This window comes from Electrophorus electricus, chromosome 16 (genome assembly GCF_041902795.1).
Source record: "Electrophorus electricus isolate QZ-2024a chromosome 16, ASM4190279v1, whole genome shotgun sequence".
Classification (NCBI taxonomy): domain Eukaryota; kingdom Metazoa; phylum Chordata; class Actinopteri; order Gymnotiformes; family Gymnotidae; genus Electrophorus; species Electrophorus electricus.
This window is the reverse complement of record NC_137512.1, coordinates 2,006,226-2,020,220: the sequence shown is the minus strand read 5'-3', so window position 1 is coordinate 2,020,220 and position 13,995 is coordinate 2,006,226. Positions and strand designations below refer to the sequence as shown.

At 44.5% G+C, this 13,995-nt stretch overlaps 2 protein-coding genes across 2 annotated transcripts; both read right to left on the bottom strand.

Annotated features, from left to right (window-relative positions):
- Positions 1–34: 34 nt before the first annotated feature.
- On the bottom strand, positions 35–2,479 carry LOC113587180 (protein Wnt-8a-like). The gene is made up of 6 exons (XM_027025729.3): positions 2,147–2,479; positions 2,011–2,044; positions 1,756–1,894; positions 1,406–1,531; positions 1,159–1,301; positions 35–1,000 (listed from the first exon to the last, which is right to left on the bottom strand). Exons 1-6 carry the CDS (start codon positions 2,215–2,217, stop codon positions 434–436), a joined length of 1,080 nt encoding a protein of 359 aa, XP_026881530.1. The 5' UTR covers positions 2,218–2,479; the 3' UTR covers positions 35–433.
- Positions 2,480–4,847: 2,368 nt separating this feature from the next.
- tmsb2 (thymosin beta 2) lies at positions 4,848–6,879 on the bottom strand. Its single transcript, XM_027025742.3, has 3 exons — positions 6,721–6,879; positions 5,859–5,963; positions 4,848–5,257 (listed from the first exon to the last, which is right to left on the bottom strand). Exons 2-3 carry the CDS (start codon positions 5,956–5,958, stop codon positions 5,220–5,222), a joined length of 138 nt encoding a protein of 45 aa, XP_026881543.1. The 5' UTR covers positions 5,959–5,963; positions 6,721–6,879; the 3' UTR covers positions 4,848–5,219.
- Positions 6,880–13,995: the final 7,116 nt, after the last annotated feature.

Here is a 13,995-nt window from a genome sequence, read left to right as displayed (position 1 = left end):
ATATATATATATATGTGTGTATATATGGCGACTCGAAGATAAATTACATATTATTTAATCATATTTATGAATACAAGGTGTCACTGATACTGACTGTCACTGATATATTTTTTGAAAAAAAATTTTAGCCCCATGTGAAATAAACACTAGCAAGTAATGTCTGTCAGCGAAACAGGAAGGTTCATTATGAATGAACCACGATTTACGACGATTTTGGTCAGAAACAAACCCGGTGATCTGAACAAAAAAGTGCAGATTTAAAACAGAAGTACTGAACAGTCTATCCAACCGACAATGGAAAAGGGTAGGATTCAGGTTTTGTGTTGGCTAGGTTTATCACTTTTTTCTGATGTCAGTGTCACGTCAAAATACTGTCGGCAATAAAATATATTTACAAATATACATATTAATATTTAACGGGGGGTAATGAAAATCATCCGCTGCGCGTACGATGTCTCCGTCGTGAAGTGTTGTGCGTCCGACTGCTCTTTTTCCTCCTTGCACAAAAGTGCTTTGACACGATTTGCGTGCACTGCTCACACTTGACCGTGCAGCACCAGTGGAACCTGCAGTTGCAGCTGCTGGCGGTCTGGATTTTCTTCTCCTCCACTTTGAGGCCGCACTCGTGACACAGCCGCTTGCAGCTTCGCTTCTCCCACCGGGACAGGTTCGTCCCACTCTGCAGACACTCCCTGCCCTCGGTCCCGTGCAGCCCGAGGCTCAGGTTTCTCGCGCAGTAATTAGGTGAGTCCTCCAGGTGCACGAGCTCGGTGCGCGCGATTGTGCTGAAGGTGTCCGCGATCGCGCCGCGGTTGTCGGCGCTGTTGCCCGCGCGCATTCGCCTTTTGTCCATCTCGAGCTTTTGCGCCTGGTCGTGCTTGATTTTCAGATAGTTTCCCACGTCCCTGAAGTCGGACAACTGCATCCAACATGTTTGGATGCTGCAGCTTCCGGACACGCCGTGACACTTGCACGACCTCTTCATCGTTGCCTTGACAGCCTGAAAAACGAGATTAAAGTTTACTGCCGTGTCAGTATTAATCCCTGTGAAATAACGGCATGCCAGAAGATACACTTGGCCCTCCGACACGAAAACGGTTAACATTAATTTAGTCACTCTTTGTAAATATTGCTGTGGAGAAGGAGATTTACACTCACGAGTCTCCCCGCCTCGTTGTTGTGCAAATTCACCGCAGCGCGTGAATCGTGACCATTTTCCAGCGCGTCTACGAACTGCTTGGAAATGTTTTCCCCAAAGTCCACGTTGTCACTGCAGCCGCCCCATATCCAACTCAGACCTCCTGGGAACACACACACGCGCGCGCGCGCGCGCACGCATTTGCATTGCAGGGCATCACCGTTGTGTGCATCGTTTCTGCGTCAGTGTCTGTTGATTTTGGCTTACCAGTTTTGCCAGCTTTTGAGTCATCGCACCCACAGTTATCGAAGTCCCCCATGCTGCAGTTTTTGGTCAGCGTGTACATAACTCCTGCTGCACTTATGGCGTGCAAAAAAGCGGTCTCTTTTGTGGCTGAAATCAAAAGAGATTATCAGAATAAAGTTTTCTTTTTCTTTTTCTTTTAAGTATATTTTCTGAATGAACTTAGTATTTTGATCAGTTTTCACGTTAAATGTTGAGGGCCTCAATGTGTAGGCTAAGGGCATGTATTCAGAGTGAGCCCGTTCCGATTGATCTCATGTTTCTCATGTCTTTTGTGTATGGCGTGGTGTAGGTTTAAAAGTAATTTCGCTTACCACTCCTTAGTCCTTTTTGCGTTGATAACTGCAATTCACTCTCTGGACAGTTCCACCTGTCCCACGCAAACTGATATTTGCACTCTTCGATGCCGCGTTGGGCGCCTATTTGCACACTGCTTGCATATGTCAGATACGCCTGTACACGGTAAGAAATAAAGGCGTAAATAAGAGAACATAACGCCAGCGCTTCGAGATGTTTAGTGCAGAGCGGTTCATTCTGCAGCAAGAGCTGTCATTGTACTCATCACTTACCTTGGGTCCGGTCATCAAGAAATTATTCACTGACCTGAAAAGGGAGAGAAACCACGCATCTTTAGAATAACGTTCAATTAGAAATCAGTACATTAAAAACAATTCGAAGTCATTTTTTTTTTTTAAATCCCCGTACCATGCCATTGTGGACAGCACGTGACAGCAGCTGGACAGGACCAAAGATGCGAGGATTTGCAAAGAGACCATTGGCGCGAGATGTCCAAGGCGTGAGTAAGTGCAGTATCCAGAAACAGTTCGAGCCAACTGACCGGGGGCCTGGAGGATCACGGTATTTATACCTGTCGCCAATGCTGAGCGACATGCTTTTTTTCAACCTTTGACATTTCACTGTGAAAAGACGGAGAGGAGGTCATCAGAGATGTAGTAAATAACCCGTAGAAGTACCTACAGCTCAGCTTCAAAGCAGATACGTGTAAGAGCCCCTCGCCATTTACCGTCTGCCCCAAAAACATTATCGTCATTATTATTATTACTGGTATTATTATTACTCTTATTATTATCAGTAGTAGTAGTAGTAGTAGTAGTAGTAGTAGTAGTAGTAATAGTATCAGTAGTAGTAGTGGTAGTATCGCTGTTTTGTTTTGTTTTTCAAATTAAAGTTAAATAAACTCGTTTTTTTTTAGAAAGAGGATGGAGTTGGGCGGTGTGTTTGTGTTGGATATTGCGGTGTGGAATGAGCCACACATTGGAACATGTTCAGCTAATGAGTTACTTTGTCCATTGGAGGGACTTTGCATATTGGAGGTGTTGTGTAGTACATCTGGACAGCTGGAGGTGTTTCGTCCATTTGGACATTGCAGTGGTTGTTGATTGTCGAATTGCCTTGATCTTCCCCCAATCACACAGCAGTCTAACTTTTCTAACTGCTTTAATACTTTTAGCTTCAAATCTTTCACCCAAAAGGTCTCCAGTTTTAGCCCTGTGACGTTAAACTGGATTGAGATGGTTGTTCTACGTAGTTTACAAGCATTCATTCATCAGAACACGCTAAAGGCCATACAAATGACACGACGCTCACGGGCACTTTGACATGCGAGCGGAACCCGCAGAGCCTGGGGGCGAATGCATTGCGAAGATGGACTGGAGTCGGTGGAATTTAAAGGCCCGAGCTGCTTATTTAATCATATTGGGAGCTTTTTAAAATCCCCTCCGTCTGAAGTTGCCGATAGATTTTGAGCATGCTCTTAAAAGGTACTGCTTATGCAAGCAGATGATAACTCACTCCTCATATGGAATATATACGTAATATACATAAACTATACATCGAGAAAATTAATTTATCTACTTTCGATTATGTTTGCGATTGCTTAATACTCTATGGAAATGTGACTTATTTTGGTTCTCGTGGAAAGATTAATTGTTGAAACTACACGTTAACATCGAATTTCGAATCAAATCATCAGCCAATCAAAATCCCCTCAAAACAACATTTATTTGATGGCCGAACAATGGCCAAGTACTCGAGCTCCTCGGCTGAACCATTCCAGCTCGCGCCAAAACAATAGTGGGACGTGCAAGTGAGGATAATCCCCACTAATTGGTCATCGGCGACATCAAGTCCTGAAACCCAAACTCCCACACCTACTTGTCAAAAAAGAAAGGCTTGTTAAACCGTGATCTTTGATGCCTTGCGCGTAAAACCAATGCATGTAAATGAAAACACGCAGATGTCGGCAGCTATCATTTTTGAATGGATTTATGGGCCAGCAAACTAAAAAACAGACTGCCCAACGCGATGTGATCCTGCGCACGCCTAAAGCCCGTGCAACGAGTCTAGGCTGCGCGAGGCAAATGAAGGCTTGTAGACCCAGAGGAGCTGAGCTGAACTTAGAGACTCGGGTGCAAACGATTATGACTAACGCTGATGGGAGTCATCGTGTGCGCCACTTGGGTATCATATTGTAAAGCAGTTTTAATGAAATCTATTTAAACGAGTTTAATATGATACCTTCCTGCGGACACGGCTTCTTTGCTCATGCCCAACGGGGACCGCGCAGGGGCCCGTCACTACTTTTCCAGCGTGCATGAACGTTAACGCGTGCATTAGCTTTTGGTAACCTTTCCTTTTAAAGAACGCGATTCCTGTTAAGTGCCGTTTGTGGCAGCGTTCATTGCGAGGTTGTATGCTGATTAGGTCATGAAAAGCCGCGGAACTGGCGTGGCGTGGCGCTGTAGGCGCTTCCAGGCCAGACGGACAGGTGTCGCGCACGCCCGGACCGCCGACGCCAAGCATGCCCGCGCGCCACAGCCTGGCCTTCAAAGGGGACCGGCGCGCGTCTTCTCACACCTCGCCAGCACGTAATAAGACGGGCTGCGTCGGGGAGAGAAATGTGCTGTAGTCTAGTCCGGAACGGTCCGTGCGTCGTGATACCCCGACGGCATCTCTGCTCATGCTTTTTATGAGGATAAAGCAGAATTCCTTTCTTAGCATTCTTAGACTTTAGTGCGCAACGACAGTGTAAAAGGAGTTTAAGGGCCTTAAAAGTTGATGCAGCATTAGTGCCACCTGCTGGTCATTTGCAACGTCACCGTATTTCCACGTGATTGATCTGCACTGGACCGAGAAAATATAATGAAAGATTTAGTTAGTAGACGGTCAGTGAACACATGATGTGGTTGGCGCCGATAATTCTATTATCTTGTGATGACCGTTTGCATTAATTAGGGGAAATTGACACCTGAGAAAATGCTGCAGAAAGTACATATCTGAGGAAAATCTTTTTTTTTTTTTTTTTTTTGTAGCATATGCAGCCAATTCTATTTTTTATCTTATAAAGTGTTCAAAAATATGCAACATATAAATGAATGTACTACAATTGTTTAATTGTAAGTACTTTTATTATCTTTTACCACGGTTTAGTGTGGGTAACAGCAGGTTTCAGAGATTACCAGTCACATACAGTACTGTGTTCACATTTTACTTCATGAAGAAACGTTTTTTAGAAAATTAAGAAAATGCCCCATTGCACCAAAGAGAATTTGCTGTAAGATATTTGCACCCTGTCTTATTACACCCCGTGTCATCTTCACCCTCTCCTAGGCCTCAGTGGCTCCCATCGCCATAGTAACCATGCATCACATGGGGCAGTAGCACCCATTAAACTGAAATAGGAAATGTAAATAGTGGATGGTTCAAAGTTCCATCAGAGGAACATCTGTTGTGCTCGGCCGTCCCACGTTCGGTCGGGTCAGGGGCTTGCATCTCCTTTCCTCTCCTGCTCGATGGCTGAAACACAGAGAGGCGAGATTGGGCGTCGTGTGCGTCAGTGAACAGAACGGTACTGCCTTTCTGCATCTCTGTCAGGGAGCGTGACGCTATTGCCAACACGATCGTCATTCTGTAACTGGCTTTCTGTCGGACATGCCCAGGTCTGCACTGCGGTGCTGACGGAGGGTTCGGAATGAAGCTGAACTGGCAGCTGTTTGCTGACATGCGAATGCGGGGCTGGTGTGTGCGGGGACATGCGCTGAGCTCACTGTCGGAAAGAGAGAGTGAGAGAGTGGCGTGGTTGCCATAGCAAAGGAGGACGGGTGGGGCTAAGTTAGAGATGGAGAGAGAGAGCGAGATCAGAATGAAATGAGTAAGCTAACAAATGAAAGACGCAGAATGAAGATGTGGGGGAGAGAGAGGAAGAGAGAAGGAGAGAGAGAGAGAGACAGAGAGAGAGAGAGAGACAGAGAGAGAGAGAGAGAGAGAGGGAGGGAGGGAGGAAGAATGGACAAAGCCCTGCAGCTCGAGAGAAACAGTGAACAGTACTCCATACCACACCCCGTTGGCCGGAGCTCCCCCTGCATGGGCAGGGTTAGGGTTACTGCAGGTCACTCACTCTCTTTGGTGGGCAGGGGGTTCTTCTCTTTTGTCTCGGTCTTCTTCAACTTGGTTTTGTCAAACCTGGCGATCTCAGTGAGGTCTGGCTTGTCAGACATGTTTGCTGTCAACAAAGAGGATACGTTGGACTGACAGCTGCAGAGAAGTGACCTTCCTTTGTCTCTCGAAAGCCTTGTTCTTGGGACAGCCCAAAATATGAGCCCCAATAAAATGCCATCATCTTACATTGGACAACACGGATGATTTCGATATCTGTATTTCTTTGTCACATTCCTATAAAGTGCACATTATTGTTTTAATACATGTAGATTGTCACAAAACACAAGAGCTCTGTCAGAGGCAAATCCAGATTTCTGAACAGCCATGAGGTATCATGTATGTTATGAGCTCTCACATCACACATGTGCACCAGACGCCCTCCCGTGTGTGTGTATGTATCACGCTCCGGTCCCCTCCGCCCGCCTTCCGCTCACCTCTCCCCTCCCCCCCTCGCCTGTCTGCCTCTCCCGTCTCACGTGCGGCTCTTTGTTCTTCCTGTGCTGTTTCCACCCCTGTTCTCTTCCCTCCCCCTGTCCCTGCCGCAGGGCTCGCCTGTCCTCCGCCGTGTGTCCGGGCCCGCCGTGGCCCTTGGCGGAGAAAGCCCAGGTCTGACGTCCCTGCCGCCTTTCCTTCCCCTCACGCCTTCGTGTCCCCGCGTGGTTCGCCTCCGCCTGCCTTCCTCCGCTCCCGTCTCTGTGGTTAGCAAGCCCGCCCTGCCCCACTCCTGCTGCATGCACGGCACAACGAGCCTGCTTCCCTGGCGCCCGGTAGCGCTCGGCGGCGGAGAGCCGAGCTGAGGAGGAGGAGAGAGGTGGGCTTACCGTTTGGCACAGAGGAGATGATCCACAAGCAGGGAGGGAGAGAGGCTGCGTGTCCGTCCGCGGTGTCTGCCGGCGTTGGTGCTTCTGCGCCTCTGTCAGGGTGTGGATTTATCAGACAGAGGGAGAGGGGGAGAGAGAGAGAGAGAGAGGGAGGGAGGGAGGGAGAGAGAGAGAGGGAGGGAGAGGGAGAGAGAGAGAGAGGGAGAGAGAGAGAGCGAGAGGGAGGGAGAGGGAGAGGGAGGGAGAGGGAGAGAGAGAGAGAGGGGGAGAGAGAGAGAGAGAGAGAGAGAGAGGGAGAGAGGGAGGGAGAGAGAGAGGGAGGGAGAGGGAGAGAGAGAGAGAGGGAGAGAGAGAGAGAGAGCGAGAGGGAGGGAGAGGGAGAGAGAGAGGGAGAGAGGGAGAGAGAGGGAGAGAGAGAGAGAGCGAGAGGGAGGGAGGGAGAGAGAGAGGGAGACTGACCAATTCAACCTTCTTCTTTTTTCCATATTCTTGCTCTTGTTCCCATCCTGTAAGGAATCATGATGTAATTTAGGGAATGGGGGGTTACAGCATGTGTCTCTTACTAATGGGGCTCAGGCATGTGCTGTGTGTGTCAGTGTTCAGAGGGGTGTGTGTTTTTGGCTAGAGGGAGAGCTGCAGGCAACATCGAGTGTTATGTAACAACAGCACCACATGTTGTGTTATTGTGCGCATATCATTGTGTGTCTGAGTGTGTGCTTGTGTGTGTGTCTCTCTCTCTGTGTGTGTGTGTGTGTGTGTGTGTGTGTGTTTGTCTGTGTGTCTGGTGGCCGCATGGTTGGGGGAAGGGCTGTAGTTGAGTGCATTGAGTGCATTGCAATTGTGTACAGCCTGAAGCATGAAACATGAGGTGTCTGCATGGACCATAAAACGTTACTTCCATTCAGTTATGACACAGTAACTCCTGTCTGCTGGGGGCTGATCACGAATGGTAGAAAAAGATTCCAGAATATATTCGTTTTAGGAAATGCTAAGTCAAATAAAAATGCTCACACACTCTCTGATCACACACTCTCTTAGTTTAGACGGCAAGGGTGGGTTTACGTGATGATGATGGCATTTGTACGCTTACATCATCTTCTGAAGATATGCATGAGCTAAGAGCTTCTCTCATCACAGTCATTCGTCAGGTCAGACAAATCACTAATTTTCAGATTTGCAGGAGAGTGTCTAGCCATATACTCAAAATAAAGTGGGTATTTTTATGTCCCCATAAAAGCCTCTCTCTCTCTCTCTCTCTCTCTCTCTCTCTCTCTCTCTCTCTCTCTCTCTCTCTATATATATATATATATATATATATATATATATATATATATATATATATATAAAGAATCCTTTGGTGCCATCTAGTGGTAATTTCATCATCTAATTTTAAAATCTCGCTATGGCTAAAGGTTTATTTACCATATGTCTTAACCGGTCAGATACCACACACTGGATAAATTATTCAACTAGTGAACATTCCCGTAAAAAAGATATTTGTGGCACAATATACAAAAAAAATGTACTATTTTCAGTGAACTCACTTGGAGCTGAGTGTATTGTGACGTTTTCTTATTCAAGGCAGTGTGAATAGACAATAACATTTTTTAATAAACGCTGTGTACAGATGAGTGTTCAGAAAAAGGATGTGTGCACAGGAATAGTGCAGGGAAGATGCAGACTACTGGTAGATCACAAAGCAAAAATTTTGCACTTGTGAGGTAGCTAGCGTTGAGGACGGATAGAAGATCGCTCTCGAGTGACATCTGGGGTGTCAGAATATGGATGGTTCAAGACTGAAGAAGGTACAAGAGAAAGCTTATGAGCATGAGGTCAGAGAAGGGCTTCATGATGTCCTACCTTTGGTGGAAGCTGATGTCATTGTTCTGTTAGGTGAGGTCTTTAGGTCGTTAAGATATTCTCAGAGACGGGAAACATTTAGCAACAAATAATAATCTTAAAACTATTTGTAAGTATAATAAGAATTCCACTTTCAGATAATAATTGCAAACATAGCATATAACATTAAATTTTTCCATTTTTATTTTAGAATTAAATCTTAGTCATTATTAGAGTAATTATTATTTATATATTAGACATAGTAGCTTTTGAAATTAGGCTGTACTATATATTTCATGGTGAAATTATCCACAATATTCTGCAGAAGTCTGCATTATGTGGAAAAAAACAAAACTTAAAAATAAACTAGAGTGTCTTAGGCCCATGCTGAAATAGGATTGATATGGTTACGCATTGCATGGAGAGGGAGCACAGCATGATTTGCAAATGTCTGACATGTGCCTTATTTCTACAAGTGAGCTTTAAGATATGTTTCCATTTCTATGTTCCTGCGTAGCACGTCTTGCTATTGCAGCACATGTAACAAAACCTGTCAGACCTGACATTAAAGCTTGGACCCATTTATCAGTACTCTGTACTGGGTACCCTGGGTACCACAGATTGTCTGTAGACCTCTAGTCAATTTGCTAATGTAACGCCTTTTGAGAAAAACAGATGTTCGATGATAGTTTTGAATAAAATGAATAAATAGCACCACCTGCTGGACAAACTCGTTAGCCATTCCAAGTGACTAGGGATATTTTCCTCTTGAGGGGCATACCACAAGATTTGTTTATGAAGCCAGCATGAGGTTTTCCTAAATTATGTATTCATTCTACATGCATCAGGATCACTGGTCACATGCAAAAACGGATTACGCTGCTAGACTGCGGATCTTCAAATGATGTACAGCGCCAATTATGTTTCATCCACATGTAAAAGAGTCAATGTTCTGGCACACATTGCTTGAAGATTAGCGGTTATGCTAACGCACGCAGAAAATATAGGACTATTCTCAGTATCACTTGCTGTTTTCTTATCACCACATGGCAGATAACGCTTACCTGAAGTCAGCAGTTACACTTCTTATTCTTAAATTATTTCTTCATTTACACTGCATGAATTATGTGTACTACCCTATGTTCTGTTTGCTCCTTCTGGAGCATATGTGAGCATGCTGTCAAGCTGACCCACTTGGAGGAAGCAAGCAAACTGCTGACAATGAGATTTAGATATATTTAGATCTATTTTGGCTGTTCCTATGGTGGTATACTCCAGATTCAGGTGCATTTGGAAACAAATGACATGAGAAAAGGGCAGTAATGTTCACGATGGCATTCAGTGCGTTACTCAGATGCTTTCTACAGAGCTTTAGGCTGGAGCATTAAATCAGAGCTTCTTAGAAGAAGCTTCTTAAAAATGTGTGACTAAGCTATAGCATGCTACGTGCTACTGACTGCAACTTAATGGAAGAATAGGGTCACGGCTCTGTGTCTTACACTGTGTGGAAAACCTTCTGCCGCCTGAGTGGTGTCCAAAACAACTGCTGTTGTTTTTAAAAGTAACTTTCACAAGTACTGTTATCTGTAGGAGGTGTGATGTCTGCATCCAAAGCCATAAAGCTTTTAAAAGAACAGTGCCCTTCCTTGACCAATAGCAGCCCAGTTCCCCCAGGAATCCACTCTGACAGGGTGTTTTAAGTCTCCCAACAATGAACAGGACAAACTTTTCTTCGCTGTTTTCAGCGTGTTTTATCGTCAAAGGTGAACTGAAAACCATAAAAGCATTTCAGCGTAAGGGACGAGGAACGACCTCGTGGTTTCCATTGCCAATGTAATCATTAACCTAATCATCAGAACATAAACTAGATGTGTGTTGGCTCGGGGAAGCAAACCTCTGACAAGAAGATAAATTCAAAGACAAAAATATGACACAGAATGAATTGAGCTGCAAGCTTAAAATCAATAATTTGTTGCTTTGCTTTGACCTTCAGTACAAGCTGAGATGCAGTTACTGTGCAGGCCCACAGAAGCTGCCATGTTTCCAGCACCACTCAGTGATGATACAAACCTCATTCTTGCTGAGCGTGGAGACACCGCAGCCACAAAGGGATAAACTCACTTGGCAACGATGTTGAGATGCTCTGTGCCATTCAGATGCTTTAAGTACTCATCAGGTTTTCTAATGTGTGCCGGGAAAACATTTCCCTACATCACGGCCCTGCCTCCACCAGCCTGTACGAGTCTGAGTCTGAGGGAACATTCTGAGTTCCTATATTAAAAATAGTAGGCAGTGCAGTAGGAACTCAATGCAACAAGTCAGTCCACCTTTCATTACTGAAATTCACATATTTTATTTTTTTCCATATGTCAAATCTCCATCTTTATTTTTGATAAACTCAGTTCTTCCCAGCACGGAGGACACCAGTGCACATATTTCTGGAGAGATGTTCTGGAGATGATGTTAATTGAGAGATGTTAATGTAGAGATGTTCTAGAGAGATGTTCTGGAGATGTGTTTTGGAGAGATGTTGATGGAGAGATGTTCTGGAGAGATGTTCTAAAGAGATGTTCTAGAGAGGTGTTCTGGAGATATGTTAATGGAGAAATAATGGAGAGATGTTCTGGAGAGATGTTCTAAAGAGATGTTCTAGATAGATGTTCTAGAGAGATGTTCTAGAGAGATATTCTGGAGAGATGTTCTGGAGATATGTTAATGGAGAAATAATGGCGTTAATGCCATTAAGACTTTTTTTTATCAGCTGGAGGGGTTGTGTTGCTCTATCTTTCTATTTAAAAATACCCCAAAATGTGCTCTATTTTATTAAGATCAGGTGACATACTTTGCCAGATCATAGTTTTTCTTATTTCTTCTTTAGAAACTCTTGCATGATTGTCAGTGTGCTTTGGGTCATTACCATGCTAGAATATTCCCAGCCTGCCAAGCAACTGGAGTCCAGGAGTCATCTTGTCAGCCAGTATTTTGGTATATCCGCAGGTATTCATGGTACCATCTATAAATGTCATCTCCCCAACACCTATTGCACTTGTGCAGCCCAAAGTCATCACACTCCCCGCTCTGTGATTCACTGTCAGAACCGTGTGCACACTGTGGTAGTCCTGGCCATATTTACACCAAACATTCTGCACTCCGATGATCTGAGTCACATCCATTTGTCTTGGGCTCATCGGACCAAAGGATGTGCTCCTTATATTTGTCCGCATTCCTTTGATCTCCTTGGTCTCTTTTGTGTGAGGAGTAAATAAGGTTTTTTTTCTTGGACAGCATCCATAGAGGTTGGCTTCATACTGTCTCCAGTTTCCACTAATAACCCATGTGCCCACTCTGAGCCACTTGCCGGTTTGCTTTTCAGTGATACCACCTGATTAGTTAGTGGAACTGTGGTTTGTTCTGTATCTCCTGATTACTAATGCAACTGTGTTTCAACAGATGTTTAGTTGGTGACAGATCATCCTTTTCTGTCTTTGTGAAGTTTCACAGTCAGATTTTTCAGTTCCCCTGGCAATACCTTTCTATGTGGAGCAGCAGACACAGACAGACACACAGGCAGACACTCTATGGGGCCAAAATTGAAACTGTTTTAGTGTTCACAGCTTATTTTAAAACCACGTTCATGCAGTTAGGCTAGCTGGAAGGCACAGTTGCACTCAGTTTTGTTTCTGTGATCACAATTTCTGTGACAAGTGTGTCTGCAATCACAGGTATGTTCACTTATGTTGCATCGAGTTTCTATTTTGGGCCCATTTTTCCAAATATTTGGCTTTCCAAAATATTTGATTTTGATCGTTAATAAGCAAAAAATATTGCAGTTAGAATCTTTGTTTTACCTGTCAAATCACTGCGCTTTTTCTGCGTCCAGTGTTTTCGAGCAGTAATTTATTGATCACTTGTAGGTAAAACACAACTGCAGATATTAAAGATAATATACAATATAAATGTATTTTAATTATTAATGCACTATGTGCATCAAGGAATTATTATAATAACAGGCTAGCTCTATAGCTGTACTAAGCATTATTAATGCATATATTTATATATAGCAGACCCTTGTGTTTCTCAGTATGTGTAGTGAGGGCTCTAAGGCAGATTCCAGCTGTGATGTTTGTGGGTCGAAATGAGCCGAGCTGCTCAGATCCCTCAAGCCAGCGGTATGGTGAGATCTGTCCCTCTAACCTTCCGTCAGACTCCAGACTCCCACCATTAACCTTTATGTTGTAAATGCTAGGTGTTGGGTCAGAGTGCGTCTGATAAGGTCAGTCGGACATATTCCGTTTATCCGATGGAAAGGCCAGAGGCTCGGTAATAATTACAGCATGGGGTATAGCAGCCGCTCAGGTGTCGAAGCGGCCATTACGGCCTGTGGCCACCAGGTGGCAGTAAAGTGCCAGTAAGTAACTACACTCTGGTTACGGTTACGCTCTGCAGGACCTTGGTACCTGTCATGGTCGTCATACTGACATTACATGCCATATAAACCCAGCTACATGTCAGCCTTTTGGTTAATTTAAGCGTTAAAAGATTCTCGTAAACCGCAAACATTAAATTGCAGTGATTAAAAACATATAAAGTCGTAGATTTTTAAAATAATCTTGACCTGGGACCATACTTTTAGCACGCTTGAACGGAACAAATTGGACATTGTTTGAGAAACTTGCAAAAAAGAAGTCACGTAACCCAAACCCCGGGAAAAAACAAAAACAAAGCGGACGTGTTTGCCTTCCACTGTGACGTCACAAACGTTGAGCCCCGCCTGCGAACGTTTGGTCGCGCTCTTTCCGGGGGCCACTGTGGCTGTGTGTTATCCGTCATTAACCCTAATAAGGTGGATAACGCAGAGAGCTCCCAGACCTGAGCGCTCTGGTTGGTACCTGATGTCTGTCTGAAGCGTTTCTCAAGGACAGGATTAGTGGCTAACGCAGCCGGGCCCAAAGTACCCAACATAAGTGCACGGTACAGTTGTCTTAAGCAAAAAGAAGCTGGCATCACAAAATCAGTGTTTTATTTGTCTTTTACTTATTAATTTGATGTATGGAAGCCAGTGTTTCTGTATATTATATTTGGCCTACAGCATTAGGCAGACACTCTTATTCACACGCACACACAAACACACACACACACACACACACACAAACACACACACACAGATTAAATATGGTTTGTGTTGTGGGATTGCTCACAAACTCTTGATGCTTTCTGTGTGCATGTAGAATTGTTACCGTGTCAGTGACTGGCAGTCAGTGTCTGTCCTGTTCTAATTGCCAGGGTCTTGCATGTATTTCTGTGTAAGTCCTTACGTGTGATGCATGATCGGGCGTATCAGGTGAGTTGCAGGAGCACCACAGGCCTTGTGAACGGTAATCAGGTTCTCTTGACAAAACAGCCTGAGCTATGGAGCAGATGCAGGAGAATTTAAGA

What these genes read in the sequence shown, in the direction of transcription:
- tmsb2 (XM_027025742.3), bottom strand. Translation starts at nt 5,958, where the DNA reads ATGTCTGACAAGCCAGACCTCACTGAGATCGCCAGGTTTGACAAAACC. An exon ending in CCCCCTGCCCACCAAAGAGA is followed by an intron (nt 5,258 to 5,858) that starts GTGAGTGACCTG and finishes TCTGTGTTTCAG; the next exon opens with CCATCGAGCAGGAGAGGAAA.
- LOC113587180 (XM_027025729.3), bottom strand. Translation starts at nt 2,217, where the DNA reads ATGGTCTCTTTGCAAATCCTCGCATCTTTGGTCCTGTCCAGCTGCTGT. An exon ending in GTGCTGTCCACAATGGCATG is followed by an intron (nt 2,045 to 2,146) that starts GTACGGGGATTT and finishes CTCCCTTTTCAG; the next exon opens with GTCAGTGAATAATTTCTTGA. An exon ending in CTCAAAAGCTGGCAAAACTG is followed by an intron (nt 1,302 to 1,405) that starts GTAAGCCAAAAT and finishes GTGTGTTCCCAG; the next exon opens with GAGGTCTGAGTTGGATATGG.